A 23539-nucleotide genomic window follows, 5' to 3' on the forward strand; every position below is an offset into this window, starting at 1 on the left:
TTCAATGACATTTCAACTTCATCCTACATCCTACAAAACTGCTCAAGTAATCTCTGTTCAATTTGCACACTTTCAAATCAGCAGGTATCATCTTTTACAGTATTTTACTTCATTCAGCAGAATTTTATAGATTTCTCACGTGGCATGCAGCATGCAATAAGCATGAAAAAGATGCATGTGAGCTTATACTTATGTGTACATATATAAAGAAAACCTGAGATGGAGAGGAAAGAGATAAAATTACCTGCTGTAGGTCTGCCAACGAGTAGAGGTGCACATGCTGTAGCAGGTATTCTCTCGGAAAGATCCTGCAGAAACAGAAAAAAAAAATTAAATGATATAAAATAAAAATCACATTAGCATGAAAAGAATATGCATACAACCTAAATCCAATAATTGAGCCTGCACATATCTGTAAACATAAAAAAAATATGTATATGTGTGCCTGCACATATATACACATACAGATCTATTTCAGGTGGAACGCTAGTATCCCATCATCCCACCTCTGTAACCATGACAACATGTGTCCAAATTGCTTGAAAATGGGGGTTAATTCAATTGAATTGGAAAAAGGCTGTAAAATAGGCATTTAAAAGCACTACCCCTTATTATGGGTGAAGTGGGGCGGCTCTGTCTCTCTCTCTCCATCTGGCTGGCTATTATGGCCCTCTTCACCTCTCTCCTCCCATGAGCCTACACTCGCTCTTTCCCTCTCTCATTCACCCACGCTTGCTCACATTACAAACTCAAGGGCCCACAGAATTATCCAGAAAAGAGGGGACTAGGAAAGCAACAGCCATACTGCGTGATGACGAGAAAGAGAGGATGAGTTGTTACGAGAAGAAAATGAAACCAAAAACTGTGAGTTATCTACCTTCTGTTACCACACCACTAGTTAGCCCGTAATATCCACTGACAACTAAGCAAACAGAACAGATGAATCCCTCTAATGAAATGATCCTCATTGAATTGATTTTTTTGCATCTCCATTCAGACACAATGCTGTTAGTGTAGACACTATAGCTGGCCATTTGAACAGGACTTTTTTTTTTTTTTTTTTTTTTTTTTTTTTTTTTTGAAACCACAAAAGGCTGGAAAATTGGATCGATTAAGTAGTCTGGCACTGGAAACCAGTGCATCTTTACTCCTGCCCACTAATAGTTCATCCACTCCGCTTCCTCGGTGGCTTGGGCCCATCATTAGCAACCCGTCAGACAGATGTTGGCAATTAGAGACAGACTTGCAGGCCACAAACACAGCAAAGAGACAGGAGAGAGGAAATTTATGGCATTATGACATTGGAAGAAAGTATGCTGAGTAGTTTTGAGCTATAATGGGGCATTTAGGAGTAAATGTAGCTATTATGTTATATATGTAAGTCACATATGATTTAAAATAGTTTGTATTGATGCATGTGCCCCACTTGGATGTGCGCATCACTGGATATCGCTTCAATTTTCAGCTTTGGGGATTGTGGTGGGTCTCCATTTTTCTCATTCACTGCCATAATCTCATTGCTGGCTGAAGAGAAGCATGGCGGTACTCCAGACAGCCCCATTCACAGCTCGTCCCTCAGGCCTCATTAGGCCAAGCCATCATTACGGTGCTAATCTAAGTCTAAACTGAGGCACGGAGGCAGGGGGTGGGATGTTTACTGAGATGGGGATGAAATCTCTTTTCATTTGTTTATGGAAAGCTTAAGGGCCAGCAGACAAGAGTTGCAGCAGGTGTCATTAGTGCAAATAGAGCTGATGACAGCTGCTTTATTAGGTGTTTGATGTAAGGCATTTCAAAAATGGTACTTTATCAAGAGCTGTCACACATTGTTTGAGGTATAAGAGATATATGCATCAAAACCCAAAAATTGAATGCAAATTTGCTGTCTTGACAATGTTGTGCAGTTCTCAGAAAATTTTATTAATGAAAAAGAAAGATTTGTTTTCATTTAAAAAGCAACCAAATGAAAACATCACTACTAAATCTACTAAACCTAAGAGCATTTTAGTGAATGAAAATAATACAGTGTGACAAAAGTTGTTTAATTCCCAAACAACTGATTCTCATGAACCATTCTAGTGAATCATAAAACAGTGTAAACAATGTAGATTCCTACATACTAGATGAATCTTTAATGAATCAACATAGCTGAATGCTTCAAGACATCTTTAAATGTATTTATTATCAAACAAATCTCATAATTAAGCAATAGGATTGAGTTTTCCCTTAATTATTAATTTAGCTTTAGTACTTCAAAGTTCTAAAAGAACCATTAATGAGACTATTAAAGAATCAGAATAGATAAGAGGAATCCTTAACCAGATTTATTTCAATTAAAATAAATGTAACCCATTATTTTAATAATAAAGTTTTACACTAAACTGTTTATAGATCACACCTGACAGATCTGAGGCCTTACAGAGATATGAAGAGCCTGCAAACCACAGAGCTCAAATCTTTACATACCCACAAATCTGATATAACAAGTGAGGTATTACTGAACATCTTAGGAAGGCTGACAAAGAAAAGATATTGCATTGACAAGATTCCATGGTCTAATGCGCTATCTTCTGTATGACAAGATGAAATCCTAACTTAATCCCTGCGGATGTGTTGTTACGCTGATTTGCCTGCCATTGTCAAGCTTGTTCAAGTCAGGACAGTGTGTGAAAAGAAACCTGGGTCTCTCCGGGTGTTCATTTACTTCTGGTTATGGTGACAGTCTATCTTTTGGCTTTCTATCTCCTCGAGCATAAATTCATCTCTGCTCATGGCAGAGCTCCATGTCTATGTCTTTTGTCCTTTCTCAGGGTAAATACATATAAGTGTTTACAGCGATGGTAACCAAGCGATATGGGGGTTGTTGTCGAACAAAAGAGAACCAAATCCAGCCACAGTAATCAGAGGGTGGCAAGCACACAAGCGAGAGATTGTATGTTGATTTTGCTCTTCTCTCTTGACTGCCTGTGGATAGGTAATCTTTTAAGGCAGAGAAACTGTAGCATATGCTTCTGTGTGTGATTGGTCAAAAGCAGACAAAGAAGAAAAGTTTGGAGGCACGATTTTTAAGTAAGTTGTAGCGGTTGCTCAGTCGTGCACATTTTAAACTGCAAAGTATTTCAACAACAGAACAGAATTCTATGGGAATATAATAACCGTCAATATAATAACTATATGCACTACTGTTCAAAAGCTATAGATTATTTCTATTGTTTATAAACAAACCTAGTAATTAGTATATAAGAATGATTTCTGATGACGTGAAAAAGAAGACTGGTGTAATCTGCTTTGCCAACACATGAATAACTGACATTACAAATATTGCAATATAAAATGGCTATTTTAAATTGTAATAATATTCCAGAATTAACATTTTTGAATAAGCAATAAAGCACTTCTTAAGCATTAAAAAAACAATACTCTCACCACCAACAATACCATATTTAATTAAATTATTCAGAAATAATAAATATAGGGTGAGTAAATTATGACAGATTGTTCATTTTTGGATAAACTAGGCCTTTTTGTGTCACAAGTCTTAAGATCTTTGCACACCAAGTCTCAAATCAGTGTGCTAGGACCTTTAAGCACTAAAAAACACAGTAAGGTGTATGTGTTTGATTCATTAAAAAGACTCGCTAAAAACATTCATTCAGGAACCACCTGACCTACACTGGCTGTCCTGTGTGGTTTTGATTTACCAAAAAGGACCGATTCGTAAGAACAGTTCACTCAACAACTGAAATGCGCTGTTCACACTGTTCGCTTATGATTTAATAAAAAAATCTGGCTCATAATAGTTCTAGAAATGGACTACACTGGTTATGTTTTATGTTTCAAACTGCAGATCAAGTGGCGACAGAACAGTTTCATTGAATAGCATCGTATTTCAAAACGGGATCTTATTTCCCAAGCCCAGACATGAGGGAAACCTAATGAAAAGTACAGACAAAGGTAGTAAGCCTGCGTATGGATGCCCCTGTGAATCAGTGAGGTGCATTAGATCAGGCTCAACGGTGTGGACTGTGACAGTTCTCCCCCTTCTCTCTGTGGCTTAGTGTAAACACTTGTGGGCCTCTTCACAACTGCTGATGAGTGTCCCAGCTAAGCAATGAATGGCTAAGGTAATATTTTAGCGCCACCGCCCTCATCAATCCTACACTGTTTGGAAAAGCGAAGCATTAGCCTGATGCCTGCTAATAGCCTGGCCATAAACACTAGCCCTCTAGCTCTGCCTCCCGCTAGGGTCACCGCTGCTGCACCCCGTAAACACAGCGGCCAGATAAAGTCACCGCTCAGTAGGCAGCTGGGACCGCTCCAAGGAGATGAACCTTGGAGAGGATATTCAGTTCAAACTGAGGTTCCCTTTGCTAGAGCCCTCACGTCTGCACTTCAAACGGCCATCCCGCTTCTACGTCACCATGGAGTTCAAAGGAGCCAATACATAGGAAAGGGTACTGGACCATTCAATAATTCAGTGATTCAAACAACAAACAGTGTTCTGAACGTGTAGCTAAGAGTGCATTAGCAACACCATTAAGTCAACATCTGAAGTTTTTTTTATTTTTATGTTTTTTGGTCTGCCATACTTTATTTCAATAGAAAAAGATGGAAAGTTTACCACAAAAAGAGTTTTCATTGTCAATCCAAGGATGTGTTTAATGGACATTAGGAGAAATAAACTGCATTTCCCCTCAGTTTACCCAAAAATGAAACATTTGTGATAATATATTCAACCGCATGCATGACTAAATTTCTTTTGTGTAACACAATAGGGTCCAATGTTGTTTCGAACCCACTGTCTTGCATTGTATGGGCACACACACATGGATTATATACACAAGACTGTAAAACAGACTTAAAATGACAAAAGGGTGAGTAAATTATCACAAAACATACATTTTTGTGTGAACATTTGAAACTTCTCTCTTTTTAAACTTCCACTTATCCCTAAATTAAGTAAACAGTTGTCCTGTTCTAATGATTAACTGTCAATACAAAAGAACGTGAGCCATTTTTTGTGGAAGAGCTGGAGGTAGCTTTCCAGTATGTAATATTTCATCACGGAGCTGTACAAGCTTTCGTCTCTCATGGTGTGAATGTTTAAAGCATCTTAGCACAATTTTGTGGTCTCCACACTGACCCTGGAAAGAGCATGAAGCATTCATCACATAGACAAGCCTTTTAGTGCCGAAACCTTCACATAAACACAGCTCCTTCACATTCCCGCTGAACCTGGCCCTTAGGAATCTACTAAAGATCAGCTTAAGGACCCTATCCCCAGCAACCAAATGCATTCCTTAAAATGGCTTTTTCAAATTCATACTTTGTTAGTGCTACACGCTTAATACATATATTGCAACCAAGCTCCCTCTGTACTTACTGGCAAGGTAACAAACCAAATGCAACCAAAGGCAGTCATCCACTACTTTATGTGCAATCCAAGACTTCACAAATATTTATGTTGTTCCGCAATATATTAACTTCTAGTCCCATTTTACAAATCTGCAAAGCAGATGGAAGAGGAAAAGTGCGTGTCCCTGCTGGCCTAAAATCAAACACTGTAATCAGAATCACTTGACTACTACAACTAGGAAATATTTACACTCATAAATCAATTATATATCAATTAAATATTTCTGAACTTACTTTATCTTACTGACTTAATAACCTCAACTGTTTTAGTGTAACTAACAACAATACAATCTCTTAAGTTGGCCCTTAACAAAAGAAAAAAATAAATAAAAATCACACGATTAAACAACTTGTTACTTCTACTCTACCAATTGAGCTTTGCTCTTGTATTTTAATATATTCCTTTGACACAGTAATAAGCCAAAGTAAATTTGAATAAACTTGTGTAAGATTCAAGTTACTAAAACCTCTTTTAAATAGGTAAGAAAAGAAAATTTATATTGGTCAAATTTTAGATAAATTTCAAACTCATTTAACCTCAGGCATTTTAAATACATGACATACTATCATTAAATCATGTAACATCACAATATAGCCACATTACCAACTGAAACATCATTACTGGTTGACCACTGTAGTAACTGACAATAATCAATAATTCTGGTTGGCTACATACAGTGGTTGGTTAATAAAGCAAAATGCCATTAGTTGAAACCCAGCACAAGCTGATGTGTGTGTGTGTGTGTGTGTGTGTGTGTGTGTGTATACATATATATACACACACACATAAATACATTATATACATGTAAAGACTCAGTGTGACCTTTACTTTCCATATCTTTCCTGTCCATACTCTTTGGCATCGCTCACCTGCGGCGGAGGTCTTCTGCCACTGTGGCCCGGCAGCTGAAGAGGTAAGCCCTGAGAGACTGGAGCTGCTGTCTCAATTTAAGAATGGCTGCCAATGCCTCGCAATGCTCATACAGACATGGGTTCAACTGCTGGACGTCTAACAGGGGCTCCTCATAAACAAACTCCAGAAACTCCTTTGCTTGTTTTGACACCTGAGCCACAAAAACAGTGTTGTCAATTAGCATAACGTTCAGCTTTTTTTGGATACCTGGTTTCTTTTGTCAGGTGGTGAATTCAAAACTGATTTCTAAACTCAGCTGCACCATGTAAACTTGGAAATAATAATAATACTGAAGATATGGATTGGATACACATACCTTGTGTTTATGAGTGTCCCAATTGTGCAGTAGACGTGCAGGTATGAGGAAGAGGTTGTCCTGGTGACAACTTGGGCAGTAGTACCAGCCGCTGTAAGAGCAAACTTTGGCCTTGCACCGTGACAGACCCACTGGCCTCTGGCATCCTGAATGGATAAACAAAGCAACAATAAAAAAGGCAGAACCTCAACCAACACAAATCAAACCTGGGACAGGAGAGATCAACTCTGGGTTAAAGACAACCATAATGACCACCTAATCTACTGATGAGGCCACGACCCTGTTAAAATTTGACAATCATTAGCAGAAGGTGAGCAATCTGTCTGGGTTGTGTACTGATATGTCAAGGTTTACTACGCAACACTGGCTAAACAAAGATAAATATTTCAGATGATCCAGAGGATTTAAAATGCTTTTATACTGCACAAAAGTCAGTGTGCAGTTTTTTTACCCTTCCAGAAACAACAGAAAGAACCTAAATGCTTCTTAGTACTGAACAGGCCTTCATACTGAGCACATTTAATACAAGATATCTCCTGAAAGTGCATTGCTTTGTCTTTCGTTGTTCAAGATGTCTTCAAACAGTTTAGGTGGCACTCCAGCAAAGGGCTTATCCCAAAGGAACCAAAACAGGTGATTGTGAACATGGCAGGTGTCCCTTATCCTAACCATCTGGAGGAACCAGAGCAGGGACAGTGTGGACGTTCAAAGAATAAAAAGAGAGAATGAAAGGAACAGGCACAGACGGATATAGACTTGTACAATCTTTTCGGTGGAGCGTAGCGGCAGCTATACACTTCATAGGGAGAAGAAGAAATGTGGACAAGATGGGAGGTAGGATAGAGAGGACAAAAACAAGCCAGAAAACACAGTCTCCAAAGGAGGGATGCAGAATGTTATCGCTACAAATATCTGCAGAGGGAGACACTGATTACAGTGTTTACAGGCTACGCTGTAGGTCTATTTCTGATGTACTGTTAACTGGCTGAAAAGGGCCAAGCTGAAAACAGAGATGATGTACGTGCATCCCTGAATGCAAGGAAAATTACATCATTTAGCATCAGCTTCAAAACGGTTAGCTCACCAATAAAGGACAGTTCTGTCATCATGCACTCAGCCTCAAACATTACATGTTGGCGCATTTTAAAAGGAAATGTTTAGCAAAATGTTCAAACTGTTCTTTGCATACAAATTACAGTGAACAAATGCTGTTGAGCTTGGAAACTACAAAATAACTAAAGTAATTCAAAGTGAACTACATTATATTGCAATTCAGTTTATAGTCACAATGCCATTACCCTAAATTCATTAAATTTTTAATATTGTAATCGAATCTAAAATAAATTAATAAAATAAGTATAAATAACGAATTACAAAAACCACCCCCAAAAAACAGCAGTAATATGTAAACCTCCTTGCAAGAATATATATATATATATATATATATATATATATATATATATATATATATATATATATACGTACGGTCATGTGAAAAAAGTTAGAACACCCTAATGTATGCTGTGGTTTGCTGTATCAGGACATAAAAAAAAAAAATCTGGCCCTTGGCAGGTCTTAAAATAAAAAAAAATAGTTTGATGATGACAATAACATTATGTTTGCCCTCCAACATTGTTGTGCTGCCTTAAGAAATTGTGAAGGAGAACTATTTTAGATGAATAATGTACATAAAAAAAACAAACAAACAAAAAAAAACAGGGCAAATGTTATTTTGTGAACAAGACACTTGCACAATATTTCGCCAAGAAATACTGCCATTTTGGTCCAAGAAAAGAAAATTCACTCTATTCCATTTCCAAACCAATACGTAATGGGTTGTTCTATCTGAGGTTAGGCGCTAACATCATGCGCTGCACTGTGCTGCCAATGTAAACTTGAGGTTTTTAGGGGCAGGGACCCCAGACTATAAAAAGTCAGAGGTGGTGTCCCCCATGCCACAGCTGATGGGTGCCTGATATTTGGGCTGAACCACAGACCATGCAGCAGGGTGTCGTGTGTCAGAGCTGCCTTGTAATCAGCATACATGCAGAGCGTAAACCCACAAATACCACCCTTTTCCAAAAATAGTACATCGTTGTATAGCGCTCATGCTACAAAAACTGTTATTAAGAGAGAGCTAGTTTAGGCCATGCTTTTCAGCATAAGAAAAACAAAAATTGTGCAAAAATTAGAAGGAGAAACACTGAAAAAAAAGTGACGGCAATGTTTGCATGCATTCAGTTGGCTTCCAAAGCATAGTTTCTGTATAACATCATAGAAGAATCGGCAGCTTATAGCTCACATATGTCTCATACTCTGGAATGAAAACGAGAATATATGGACAACAAAGCTCGCATTTGAGTTAGAAGATGAACTACAGTCTTTATCTATATTATGATACAATATTTAAAACTGTTTTTAATGATAGGACAGTGTGGAGCAGACAGGAAGCTAAGTGAGGATTCAAACTCGTAATGTCCGTTTGTCGGCACACTGGAGACTAACACCAGTAAAAGTAATTTTTAAAGGACTAAATAACACACTGTGCAACATCTCTGCCTTTCAGAGGCAAGTGTAGCCTGATTTTCTTTGAATATACAAAACTTCCGATTCATAAGCCACTGTAGGTAAATAACCAGAAGAATATTCAAGTAAACTGTAAAAATATTTACACTACAAATATTTTTAGGATTATTCATTAAAACAGCATGATAAAAAAAACAGTTTGCAATAGAATAAACAACATTTTGATTAAACATGCTTAATAACTGGAATGCTAAACGACACTGGAAAACTAGGTCTGTCCAACCAAATCAGCAAATATCACTTGAAATCATTAATGACATCACATTAGTCCTACTTGAATGAGCTTTTAATGCATATTCCAAAACAATTATGTCCGTAAGAGCCACAGACTAAGATTATCTGTATGAAAAGAAAAACAAAAAAAAAACATCTGATATATTTCCATCAAGCCTGGACAGCGGCCAGAGAGCACGTCACTTCTGGGAAGGAGCTGGCCACTTAGAAACCGCAGGTTCTGTGTATTGTGGACATCACAGCCTGTGCCAGTAAAGCACAGCCCCATGCATGAGTTCCCACATACATTCAAACACACAAGGTGCAAGTTTGCACATCACAGACAGACAGCTCAGAAAATACCCCCAAGTTGAGGGTACGGTGAGCCACTCTGAGCCAATTGTAGCCCCCGATAACAGCAGGTTGGAACTGCTTTTTTGCTGTTAACACATGTGATGCTCATTCAATTACAAGTGAATACAGTTCTCAACATTTCCCAATCTCATAGCCAAGCATAAGTGCAGGGGAACGGCATGTTCCTTGCACAAAAAATTGGGGCCAACCTGGGACTGTGGGAAAGACAGGGAACTGTGCCAAACAAGAGGCTTTTGATGTGTTCACTCCGTGACTGTCTGCAAGATTCCCCTCTTTCATTTTCAGTAGCACCCTGTTGCCCTAAAATGGCAACTATTTGCAGGAAAAAGAAAGGTGAAGCGGGGAGCTCTGAGGTGCCACCTGCACAATGGTTTTCTAGCAGAATAGACGTTATGGCTCCAAAGGAGGTGTTCAGTCCTTCAGTGTGAGAAGGTCTCTCTGTTTTCTTGCTGCAAAGGCTACGACTCGCGCCACTTTCAAGCAGCCCGCCGAGTTCCACGGGACAAGAACCCCAGGGTGGGGCTTTGTGGCTCCATAAGCGTGAAAGACGACAAGGCCCCAGCTTTGATGTCCCCTATTCAAGCTGACATCCACTTCAAAAAAAAAAAAGATGGCATAAGGTTGTGCGTGCGTAAGTGTGTTCACACATGTGTTTGCTTGGGACAGATGCACTGCCCATCTTTTTGATGTAAACAGCAGTCCCTTGGACCCCATTCTCTCCACCTGACCCTACACTCCCTCTTTTCCCACCTACAGCTGGATCTTCCCATTTGATCTGCTGTCCTTGTATGCTCTACAGGGTACTTTAGTGGAAGTGTGTGGAAAAAAACCCAAGCTGGGTTCAAGCAAACTACGTGATTTGGCTTGAGAAAGGGTGTGTGTGTGTGTGTGTGCTTGAGAGAGGAGGAAAGAGGATGGTCTTTGCTTCTGCTTCAAATGAATGGCATGCATGACCCTCATAAACAAAGGTCTGTTATTCTGTTGGCCTAATGATTTGAATAAAGTTTGCTCATTAAGTGCTGATCAGCAGTGTTTTGATGAGAGACGATCTAGAGTGAACTGGACAACTGGGATCGAGTTCAAACTAACCAAACCCAACATATCCAAAGTGTAACTATTTAAAGGGTTACTCCACCCCAAAATGATTTTGTCATTAATCACTTACCCCGCTGCAAACCCGTTTGTTTGTTGCAAAGCTTTGTTAATCTTCAGAACACAATTTAAGTTATTGTGGATGAAAACTATGAATGTCCCACTGACCTTTTGTAATCTTCCCCATGGTGTTTGGTTACACACATTCACTAAAATATCTAAATGACAGAGGGTATAATTTTGAAATATGTATATATTCAAATTGAGGCAGGGACTAAAGTTCCTTCTTTTTTATTGCATTTCAGTAGTTTTTTCTTCCCCTCTGTAGCATCTCCAGTTCATCTTTACGCAATGTGAATGCAATGCCACCCCTTTCAGTAACCCCCACATAAGACTTGAGTTAGCTGACAAAACCTTTTGTGAATCCAGAAAAACTGAGGCCAAGAGGTATTGCGAAGTGAACAAATGACAGAGAACAAAACAGGCCATAATAAAAGACTGCAACAGTAATGAGACAAAACTCCAACATCCCCTCATACTGAAGAGCCACTACCACTTTTAACCATCAGCCCACTGAGCCTAGATCTGTTGTCCTTTGCATCTACCCTGCAATTGGATGAGTTGCTCCCTCCCACACTAGATCCAGTCCTTTTATAGCACATATACACAGGACACATTTTAGAATCAGTCATAGAATAGAACAGACAACAAAACACTTCTAGTCACAGGCACATTTCTTAAATATATTATTAGGCTATGTCAGTAGCCTGTTTAAGGAGTAAGTTCCCAACATGTTTTGACTGGCCCTTTTCATGTCACGTTTTTGATGTGGCTTAGGGTCTGAGAGAGATGCATCTGCGAGAGTAATTTACCATTAAGTCATTTAAACTAAATGAAAACAGATGAAAAGAAAACAAAAGAATAATTATTATAACTACTTCATATCTAGATTTGTCTTCCCTTAGAAGCATTTTCTTTACAATTTGTAAAAATGTACAAAAAATTTTCATATCTTAATTTAATTAAATTTTTTTGGAAAAAATAAAAAGAAATGCTCGTAAATGTTTTTTGGAGGTTATATAAACTATAGCGAGAGAGAGAAAGAGAGAGAGGGAGTTCCGAGCACAGGGATGTACCCAGCTGTTCTGTTCTTTTAGACCGACACGTCCCATTCAAAAAAATCTCTTTCGTGGCCCCGAATCAAACAATTAGCTTCCGCACAGATCGCAGCATCCAGGGAGCCTTTGATTCTAAAAGGGGATTTTTTCCACTTTATATGGGCCAATTATAGTCAGGTGCCTGCTGTCCTTGTTTGGTGAGGCTTTCAAATGTCCTGCATTAAAAAGCTGGTTGTTACAACCGAGCAAGAAAGCGTTTCACTCATATCCACTTAAAAGGTGGAAATTTCACACCAGAGACAGAAAGTGATAGACTTATCCTGATATATAAACTTACAAAACTATAAGGGCTCAGATATCTACCTGACCTTTGAAGGAAACCACAGCAAAGCCAAAGATATCAAAATAAACATAATTAAGCAGTATTTGGAATGGAGAGATGACAGATGCCAAATTACAGACCTATGTTGAGGGTTGTCTTTGTATAATAGTTGCTTGTTTGTTCAGATCATGTGGCATGTGTTAAAAAATGTGGCATTTGGTCTGAAACAATTCTTTAGTGAGTGGAACGTTTATTTCTTTGGGGGCTGAGTGAGCTTTTCTGACTCATGGGGGAAGGCTGAAGTTCAAACAGACATGGCCTTTTCGAATAGCAAAGATCAAATTTAAGAAGGCAATGTAAGCTGGCAGCCTTAAATCTGTAATGTCAAAAATCCAGATCACAAAAAAAAAAAAATTACTGCATTCTAAAATACACTTCAATAAAAAATGTAAGAGCAATGAACCAGTATTAACATAATAGCCCTATTTATACATTTGTTACGAATGCTCCAACCATAAGTGGTGTTTAAACCTGGTATGAACACGTATCTTGAACATGTCTTGTGACCACTGTATTTGAGCGGAAGGGTTTCTAATCACATGATTAAATAGAGCACTTATTATAGGGGCCAAATGTGATATTCAATTGAGAAACTGATAAATCACTTAATAAAAAAAAAAAAAGTCAATTAATGACCAGTACAGATAAAGAATTTCACAATTTTAATGTAAAAAATCTACAATATTCTTGTAAAATTATTAATTGCATCCACTGTATTATTCAAAAAATATGACAATAATCAGTTTACCGATTACAAATATACATAATTCTAAAAATACAAAAACATTTTAATTGTGATTACCTTTTTGAATTGTCTACTGCGTCTTTGATGTTATTATCGCACACTGACCTCAATTAATGTAAAGCTACTGAGATTTCTACGCAGATTTATTGGTCTGTTAATTGACTTTAATTTCTCATCAAGCGTCACATATGAGCCCGAAAAAGAGAATATTGTGATCAAGACTAATTAACGCAATATGCAGGCTTATTTGTGCCACATTTTTCTTTGTTCTGCCAAACACAAAGGAAGATGTTTTGAATAAAGTTTGTAAGCCAGTTGTTTTGGGTCTCCATTGACTTCCATAGTACGAAAAAAAATAGCATAGAAGTCGATGGTGACCCAAAACAGCCTGGCTACAAACTTTCTTTAAAATATCTTCATTTGTATTTGGTAAAACAAGGAATTTCATACAGATTTGGAAGTACTCAAGAGTGAGTAAATGATGACAGAATTCAAATTTTTGGGTGAACTATTCCTTTAAATGAACATGCAATAAGCAAAGGCAACAGTTCCAAACTGACAATTGTACTGATAAGGAAGCCAATTCTAAAAAAGTGCACCATAAAAAGGCAGTCACCTGCACATCTGAAGCTCTGAGCAGTGAGACCCTTTTCTACAGCCAGACAGGTCAGGATGCTGAGAAAGCTAGTGGTGACGGACTGTCGTTTAGCTCTCTGGGCTTCCCTGTGACGTCGCTCCCTGGCAGGCTTACTCCTTATCACCACTTGGTTATTCTCGCACTGTGGCCGCTGAGCCGGCACTGCTGTGCGCAAGGCCTCCATCCAGTCCTGGGCCTTGGACTCACTCTCTGCCCGCAAGCGCAGCACATCCTCAGGGAAGACTGCCTGGAAGCGGGAGCTGGTGTCTCCATCTTCATCATCCCGCTGCACAGCCAGACAGGAGGCCAGTGGGTACCTCAACACTGGCTCCGACACTGGGCCTCTTCCCTCGGTCGGGAAGGCCTGCAGCTCAGTGCGGCTTAATACAAACGTGAAGGCCCTCCAGTTATTGAGGTCGGTGAGTTGGTGCAGAAGACCAGCCTTAAGAACATCAGCACAGTGCTGGGTGAACAGTGGTAGGGCCGTGGGACGTACCAGAGGTCGAGGGGCTGGCACAGTCGCCGCATCTGGATCGGGTTCATGAGGGGTAGGGGAGTTGGCACGGGCCGGCTCCCCTTTGCGATTGGCTGGACGGGCAGCCAGGACACGTTCCCAGAGGAGTCTACGCCACTCCAGTGCCTCCCACTGGCAGGGTGCGCGTAACTGCACACGGGTGCTGTTAAAGAAGACGGCCTGGAGTACACGTCCATCTTGCGGCTGCGGGGCGCTCACCCCTTGGCAATGGGACAGTGAGAGGGCGGCACATAGCTGCTGGTTGCCGCTGCTGTCCAGGCTGTAGAGACGCAACTCACAGGGCGTAAGCTCCACATGACAGGTAGTCCAACGTCCCCACGGGCCCTCTCTCTGCTCCAGCATTCCCTGTTTCACCAGGCTAGGGCTGCTTTCCTTATGAGCTAAAAAAGAAAAAAGACAGAAACAGCACCTTGAATAACAAACTACAGAATAATAGTGTCTGAGAAAAAAAAAAAAAGTTTATAATGGATTAAATAACTGTAAATATGATTACCATGGCCTTTGGCTACACCATGTCAAGCTAATAGCAAAAACGAGAACTGTAATTGCACAGGAAAATTGGAAGAAAATATTGTGGATCAAGTACTTGTTTGTACAATAACTCTACTTTCTGATTTGATTTTCCTTTTATGCTGAAGGGAATGCCAACATTCTTTAACTAACAACTGCTCTCTGTGGATTACATTTCTCAGAGGTCTTTAGCAAAAAAAAAAAATAATAATAAAAAAATTTTACCACACCACCACCAAAAAAATAAATAAATAAATAAAATATATATATATATATATATATATATATATATATATATATATATATATATATATATATATATAAAAATAGTATTTATCTCAAAATAAATTATGAGAAGAATTACAGAAGAAAAAAAAGATTTTAACACATTGCTTTCAGGATCCATAGAGACTTTAAATAAATATAATTTTAGATAATTGGCAAAAAAAAAAAAAAACTAAATAAAGGAGGAGAAAACAACAACAGAGGATTACATTTCACAGAGGACTATGGTAAAGACTAAAAATTGTAGATATTTACCAAAACCAGCAAAAAGGAATAAATGAGAACCAGTATTACATTTTTTTTTTTTTTTTTTTAAGAGAAGATGACATTTCTCAGAGGACTTCAGGAAAGAAAGGTTATTCTTTTTTAGCCCAAGTAAATGAGAAGAATTATAGAAAACTACATTTTACATCAAAATTACATTTCTCTGTGGACTTCAGCTAATATATATTAGAATTATACACATATACACACTTTATCATTAAAAGTATGGTGCGTGAAACACCTCAGCAACTAGAAAAAATTTCCTATCTGAATATTGCTATATATCAGTTACATTTTTCATTTTATATGCCCATCGTGCCCTTACTACCACTACCTCCTTTTGCAGAATTTGCTGGCACCAGGTTAGTCTAAAGCCCTGTGTGAGAGATGTTCACATCATCTGTGATGGATGCTATTGTGCTGTGTGATAGCAGCCTATTCAGCCACCTTAAAACAGGAAGAAACATTATTGTGTGTCAGGCTGCTGTGCAAACAAAATGGCAAAGAGTGACCCCTAATCTTTGGCACTCCTTTTCAGTCCTTCCTTTCTCTGTCCATTTCTTCAACATACTCCCTCCTTTATCTCTTTTCCTCTCTTGGTCCACAACACCCCTCATCCTTACACTTCCTTGACTGGAAACTGCCCATTTTCCTCTCAGCCCTCAAGAACTTGCTGGGTGCCCCGGGCATCTGTGCCCGGCCAGACCCAAAGAAACAGACAGAGGCCAGGAGGAGGGTAAATTAAAAGCAAATGCCTCTGTATTGTTTTCTTTAAGTCTTATCTCTAATGTACCACTCAAAACTGCACCTTCCTATACATCTGTAACTTATAATGGACAGTCCCTCCCTCTCGTGCCGATAAGCTGTGAGCTCTAAGGGTTGGGTTCACTTGGGTAGGCAGCAAAAGCTACTACAGATGATGTGCAATCTGGAGTGTTGTTGTGGATGTTTAGGGGCTCCTTGCACTCTGAGGTCTTCAAAGGTGCATAGCTTGCAGCTATGAAAAGAGTCACTACTAATTTCACGGCAGAGAGGACATGAGGCGTGCTGACATGACCCAATTAGAGAGCTGGTGGAAGGCCAGTCCGCCTGCAGAGCCTGAACCTTTCTAAGACCTTTTCATTTGCAAGTGACTAAAAGACCATTTGAGACAGACATGGCACATAAAACCAGTATTAGTAGTGCTACCACTCATGAATGGGCATGAGGGAAACAGTCCTCAGTGATGCCTCAATACATGAGCAGAAAAGTAAAAAATCACACAGTGCAAACAGCGGGTCAGAATGAAGCTCAGTGAAAGCCAACTGGCCAAAGGCCAAACTACTAAAGTGTAATGGGACTTTTTTATATAAAACATAAGTAAACAAGTTCTAAACATATGCTAGCATTCAAAACGTTTGTAGTGAGTAAGTTTATTTTTTAAGAAAAAATGCATTTAAATTTTATTTAAATGCGTTAAAATTAATAAGCCAATGAAGGGAAACACTTTAGTTTAGGGACGAATCCTCACTATTAACTGGTTATTTATTAGCTTGCATAACATTTTGGTTCTTTGTTAGTACTTTTGTAATCCTACCCCATACCTCAACAGAAATACACAAAGTTTCTTGAGTATTTTAAGTAATGGCTGCTGAAAATTCAGTTTTGCCACTGTCGCTTAAACCGACTAACTGATCAAACAAAAAAAATATATAAAATATACAACCTAAAAACATACATGGTGCTTAATTTGGTTCAGTTCGACAAAACTGTCCTAGACAACTGAGCAACCGTGATTGACTCCTTATTCTTTTATTTATAAACCCTGCAATTTTCTTCAGTGAGATGCAGTATGATTACAGCATAAATCTAATTTCAGACCTGTATTCAACTAACAATAAAATTGTACTGCTTAAACTCCAATAAACATGCAAATGAGTAGGCACAAATTTATACCTACTGTAATCAGAGAAAGAAAGCAGCATTCAGGGAAGAGTCAGATCATAACATGACATCATGAATACAGCTGAAAGCTGAGTATAATCACTACTCACTTTGCACTTCAATTAAAGACAACTAGTAGGTTTTGTTGTACTGACCGTCACAGACCACAACGAAATAAATTTAAATCTGACAACCTTTGACATTTTGGGCCAAATATTGAAATCACACTACCGTTGAAATAATTTTTATGTTTTTAAATAGGAATGATGATGATACCAAGGATGAATTTATGTGATGAAAAATACATTTAAAACAGCAACATTATAAAATATTATTACTGTATGTTATTGATTTATTGCTATGATGGCAAAGCTAAAATTTCAGTAGCTATCGCTGGTACATGATCTTCAGTACATTACATGACAACATTCTAGAATACTGATTTGTTCAAGAAACATTTCTTGTTATCATCAATTGTAAAAATGATGTGCTGTTCAATAAGTTTATAGGGACCATGTTAAACTTTTTTGTCAGTATTGCTTTAATATAATGTTAATTTATATAAAACAGTGATCTATTGTAGCATTATTAATGTATTTACTGCCACTTTTATTGATTTACTCCATCCTTGCAAAAAAACAATCTTACTGACTTCTGAAAGCTTTAATAGTCTATTACAAAGGGTGAACAGTTAAATGCTACAGATAAAATGTGTTAAGGTATAATTCATATTGTATAGAAAACTACATTCAAACTAATGTGAGTCTAAGTCCAGTCTCTGAGGACGTATCAGACTCAAACTCCAGTTTTACCCCTTGGGTGGATCTTTGGGCAGGTGTGAATACATCAATCGCACTCAGGTACGAGACCAAAACATACAGAGATATAGCTGAAAAGGTGGTCAAGTTTCATTTACAACCAAACTCTGGTATGGCTGAATAGATAAACCAATGAATTAATGACCTTAGCACATTTAACATGCAATTTCTGGTTCACTTGCAAAATGCGCAGTGTGAAAGTGAACCACTCCACACAAAAATAACTTACTAATAACAAACTATCGACAACATTGTATTTGGTCTGAAGCAAAGCCAGTGAACTAGCGTGCTTTCCTGGTGTGAATACACCCCGAGTTATAAATCAAGATGTTGAAGAATAAATGTGAAACAAAGCAGACTATATTAAAATTGACACTTCTAATGAACTATAGAGTCAAGTCAAGCATAACGCAAACACTGAGACCTGTGCAGTGATGGGTGTAGGGGTTTCTCCAGTCTTAATCAGTAGATCTATCAACATTAGACACTGGGTGGGTTGCCAATATCTTAATGTCACCTAGGATTCAATCTCAGTCACTCAAGAAACGGTGGGCTTTCGAGCGTGGAACTTACTTCTATTTCCTGTTGCTCCCTTTGGCACATTTCTGTAATTAACAATTTACCCCATTAAGTTTTAACACAGAGGCAAGGACAGCCAAGAGGATTGGTATCACCTGCCATTTTGCAAAACCTAGTGCTGATTTACTGGATGTAGAAATAAATCAGCCTTTTCAGTTAATACAGAATTAAACCAGACTACACTGGATATAAAAAGCTTTAAAACAATGTGACAGTTTGTATTGGTGAATATGTATTGTATTAAATCATAGCAGGCATGTTAATCGTAATGTTGCACTAGATCTCTGCTGTTCTTGCTCTGGGATGACCTTGTCTAAGTAAAGCCTTTCAGATGAAAACAAACAGAAACAAACAAACAGGCCAAACCACAAGTAAGCAAAAACTCATTGAACCCCCTCGAACATAAAAGGAGGTGATTCCTGCAAAGAGTGCAGGTGAGCTGTGTTGACAGAGACGCAGACACAACACATCACAGGTGTGAGGAGATAAAAGCTACAACACCAGAGAAGAATAGAGATATAATTTTAGCATTTTAGCAAGTAAATAGTCTTCTTTTTATGGAAGGTTTTTTTTCCTCATGTTGAGTTTTTGTCCTAATCATTCACAACAAGTGACAAGTGGAAGAGCGAAATCTGATCGGTCCAAAGTTGTACTCAGTGCAACTGTATAAAGTGTGACAGTCGGTTTTCGGAAAGTAAAAATCCCCTTCATTTTCTCCACGAAGGAATTGATTTTTCATAATAACTTCTCATAATAATTTTTTTTGTGTGATTTGGGACACACTTTATATTAGGTGACCTTAATTACTATGTACTTATGTCTAAAAATAAGTACAATATACTTCATATTGTATTAAAAAACACAGCGAATTGCAAATTAATGGCATGGGTAGGTTTAAGGGTGGGGTAATGGGTCAACAGTGTAATTAGATGTAACTACATATAGACATTTTTAAACATATAAGTACAATGTAAATACATATAATGTACACAACAAGTGCGTTTTAATTAAATTACTTATTTAAATGTAAGTACACAGTAGTTAAGGCCACCTAATATAAAGCTTAACTTGTTTTATCTCTGCACCACTCAAAACTAATGAACAAATAATCAGACAAAATGAACATCATAAAGACAATAAATCGTCTTTAGTTAATTCTTACCATCTCTGTGGTCGTTCAGTGCCATGTTCTTGAGTGTATTTTTGTCAATGGCAGGCATGCCATTATCGGTGTAGGTGCGGTTGTTGACGTCTGAACGGGAGCGGTTGTGGCCACGCTTGAAGCCACCACTGGATGCATTGGTGGTGGAGTTCATCTCTTTGGCATGAGCCGCCAAATCGTTAGTGGATCGAGCTCGGTTCCTTTTTCCATGTCGCAGGCCCAGCACTGTGAATGATGTCTGCTCCGCCCAAGCCATATTTTTGGGTGATATTTCAGATTGCTTTCCTGTCAGTAGCCCCCACACCCCACTGGAATTCAACTTGTCCAAGGTGGAGGCCTCTTTAAGCTTGGGCGGACGTACCTGGCCATCTCCTTGATTGTCATCGAGGCAATGCAAGTAGTCCTCAGTGGCCTCAAGGGCGGGGCTTATGTCCTCAACCTCCAGACCATCCATCACCTTGACAGTTTCGGCGTCACAAAGGAAGTGGAGGGGTGGAGCGATTGGACTGTTTCCTTACTTGTGTGAGGGAAGACACGACAGGATTGCAAGGCCTGAAGGCACCGCAGACGGAACATCTGCTGTCTGAACCCAAAAGGAAGTGTAGCAAAACAGATGGTCCACAAAGGCCTGAACCAGTTCCAGGACTGTCACTTTATGAGCCAATGTTGTTAATCAAGGACCTAATGAGAACTGACCACTGTGCCAGCTATCAGTTTCAGCACTGGGTAAGGTGAGCGCAAACAGTGCTGTCCTGAACAGGTGTTGCCTCATTCAGATGAGTGCCTCAATTAAATCACTGCAGTCTGTAAGGCAGTAATTCAGCGAGTGATAAATGCAATGTGGCACCAGGACGTCCTTCCCCAGGGCCCGACATCCTGAATTTAGACAAACAAGAGAGAAAAGTATGGTGAATAAATACAGCAGTAACTCTATGGACAGCTGATGTTCTAGTATGATGAGCCTTTGAGCAAAAAGTATGACAACAGGAATTGTACAACAGTTGAGCCCCCACCCAAAAAAAAAAAATGGTTGCTTTAGCTTCCTTGCTGTCTACCACCTATATACGCAGTTGCCATCTAAGGCGGCATCCTAAATTAAATAAAATATACTAAATGACTGATTACAAAATCTCACAATATTTATATCCAAAATCTCCAGATCACCATCTACTTCGGCTAAGATTTCAAAATGCACAATACAGTGGACACTTTACTATTCCATGAGACCAATGGAGTGGAGCTGTAAAGAGTGGCAGGGGCAGTGACACAGGCAGGTCACGTGACAGTGACTACACAACAAAAAGTAGTACATCTAGATTACAATTTTACAACACACATTATTATTATTATTATTATTATTATTATAATAAAGAACTCACTTCTTTAACAGTTGCAAAGCTTATCAAATTTTGCAACCTACATATTGGATTTCAGATGATGTCCCATTTGCATTTTCTACACAAACATGCACTAGACAGACAGCATTTGTTCTTAATTCGCATAAAAACATGTTCCGTGTGAATGGCCCATAATGCTGCTTCCTATCGGTATGGATTCTGAAAACAATGCCATAGAATGCTGCAGATGTAGGCAGCTAGCTTATCTTTTCAAACACAGGTACAGAATCAGCAGCTGAACACTTACCTTGACCTGTGTTAACACTCATATTAAGGCACCGTTAATTGCTTGCAACTACCTTGGAGATCCACTCAGCAGCCTACCTTACGTTCCATAGCTTCGGTACGCAGACAAACCAACAGCATCAATGGAAGTTTCCAGCTTGGGGTGGGGTTCCCTGCCTCACTAAACCTGAGCATGGCTTCTTTCTGTTTTCGTTTCACATGATCTTGCAGCCTCTTCTCATCTTACTCATGTCTACCTCCTCCCACAATAACATTGATTTCCTCTGCACTCCAGATAAGGGTCTTTTACTTTCTTTAAAACATTAATTATTAAAAGACCATTACATCATCTCAGATCAGAGACTCACCACACTCATGGGAAAAATAGAGAAACAAGACAGGCGACCAACAGACAGGTTTTTTTTTCCCATTGGTCTTCCTTTGAGTCAGTAAAACTGCTTTTACAAAGCAAAAATGTATTATAATATAATAAATATCAATACATAAAATGTAATTTCTCCATCACGTCTGTAAAGTATATAAGACAATATCTTAAGTCTCACTGTTTTTGTCCATACAATGGAAATAGTTAGAGTAAATGGCAAGAGATTTTTCACTTTTAGGTCAACTATAAAGAGTCTAAAACAAACGTCTAGAGAGGAGCAGTTAGACTTAAGAACCAGATCTGCTACAGTTAAAAACTTGAGCCAGTGATGTTCACATTTCTACTATTCTATTTTTAGCCATTTCACAGCAAATATCAATCTCCACACTGAGGCAGTGACAAAGCAAAGTTATAGTCTGCAAGCAGTGAGAGAGAATACCAAATTGAAAACAGCAGAGAGTAGACGTGCACATTCTTAAATGACATTTTATACAATATATTCTGATTATTAAAACACTGAATAAGGGTTATACTGTGATGAGCATCAACATCCCAGAACAAGAAATCATATTATCATAGATCTGACTGAGAGGAAACATGACCAGTCACCCTGCCAGTAACCTAGACCATTTTATCTTTTGACTTTGAAGTATTATTTTTCTTCACTGCTCTTACTGACGGTGTTTTGCAACCATTGCCTTTGCCTTGCTCAGTTGGGGCTCAATTAATTAATATTCAGAAAATATTAATTTGTACTTTGAAATGAGCTGTGTATTTGCTGAATAATAAGCCTATTGCCCATTTGAATAGCTGCGTTATAGCTCAATTGAATATACTTCCAAATCTGAAACCTTAATACTGTTGTTTTCCTGTTTATTACTGTGACGCTGTTTTGAAACAATCTTGATTGTATAAAGGGCAATATAAACAAATGTGACTTGACTTGACAAAACCAGACAGCGCGATTTGAGCCATCTTACGCTGACTGTTCAGAACAGACGTTCTTCACTGAATAAAAACCATAGACGACATTCAACTCGACAAGTATCCTGAACAATCCAACTTAATAAGTTGATGCGGACTGCCAATTCACCCAAGTGCAGCTGACAAACACCAACAAGCTGCTATACAAAATGTAATGTACAAAAAGCTATAACAAACTCTAAAAACTAGGTTTGTCCCTCTTCTGATAGAGACTTTGCTTTTATTTACAAATCGCTGCTTCTATGGATTGCATCGATGACTTCATCATGATGCTAGTTAGCACTCAGCTACTTCATCTGCCAATGACATTTGTGTCATCTCGCTGTGTTTAACTCACAGCGAATGTAACATGTTTATGTATCATTGATAATCGGCGAATCACTATAATAAAAGGTCTAAGCATGAAAAGGGCTAATAATATGTTATTTGTATGAGAAAATGACTCACCCGCTTCTGTTTACAATCTGTCACATTCAGTTCCGTCAGCGGAAATGCGCACCGGGTGAAACAACATCTTTCGATAAATGGTTCCGACTTTTTTTTACATTTATTTATTTAATAAATCATTGATTTTTTTTTTTTCATATACTTAATTCATTTTATATCATGATTAAAATTATATATTCCAAACAGCATCGTACATTCTTGGCCGTATTATTTCAGTGTCATGGTGTTATATG

At 38.5% G+C, this 23539-nt stretch overlaps 1 protein-coding gene across 3 annotated transcripts in view; it reads right to left on the reverse strand.

The window, feature by feature from the left end:
- Nucleotides 1-23355, reverse strand: part of plekhm3 (pleckstrin homology domain containing, family M, member 3) — a 34817-nt gene extending 11462 nt beyond the window's left edge. For all 3 annotated transcript variants that reach the window (XM_043249268.1, XM_043249269.1, XM_043249270.1), the window contains exons 1-6: nt 23307-23355; nt 19869-20744; nt 13772-14707; nt 6645-6790; nt 6286-6479; nt 245-308 (exon numbers count right to left, since the gene is read on the reverse strand). In XM_043249268.1, coding sequence (XP_043105203.1) covers nt 245-308; nt 6286-6479; nt 6645-6790; nt 13772-14707; nt 19869-20322 — 1794 coding nt within the window. In that variant the 5' untranslated portion in view covers nt 20323-20744; nt 23307-23355. The remainder of the gene's footprint in view (nt 1-244; nt 309-6285; nt 6480-6644; nt 6791-13771; nt 14708-19868; nt 20745-23306) is intronic.
- Between the last annotated feature and the right edge of the window lie 184 nt (nt 23356-23539).

This window comes from Puntigrus tetrazona, chromosome 9 (assembly GCF_018831695.1).
Source record: "Puntigrus tetrazona isolate hp1 chromosome 9, ASM1883169v1, whole genome shotgun sequence".
Classification (NCBI taxonomy): Eukaryota; Metazoa; Chordata; class Actinopteri; order Cypriniformes; family Cyprinidae; genus Puntigrus; species Puntigrus tetrazona.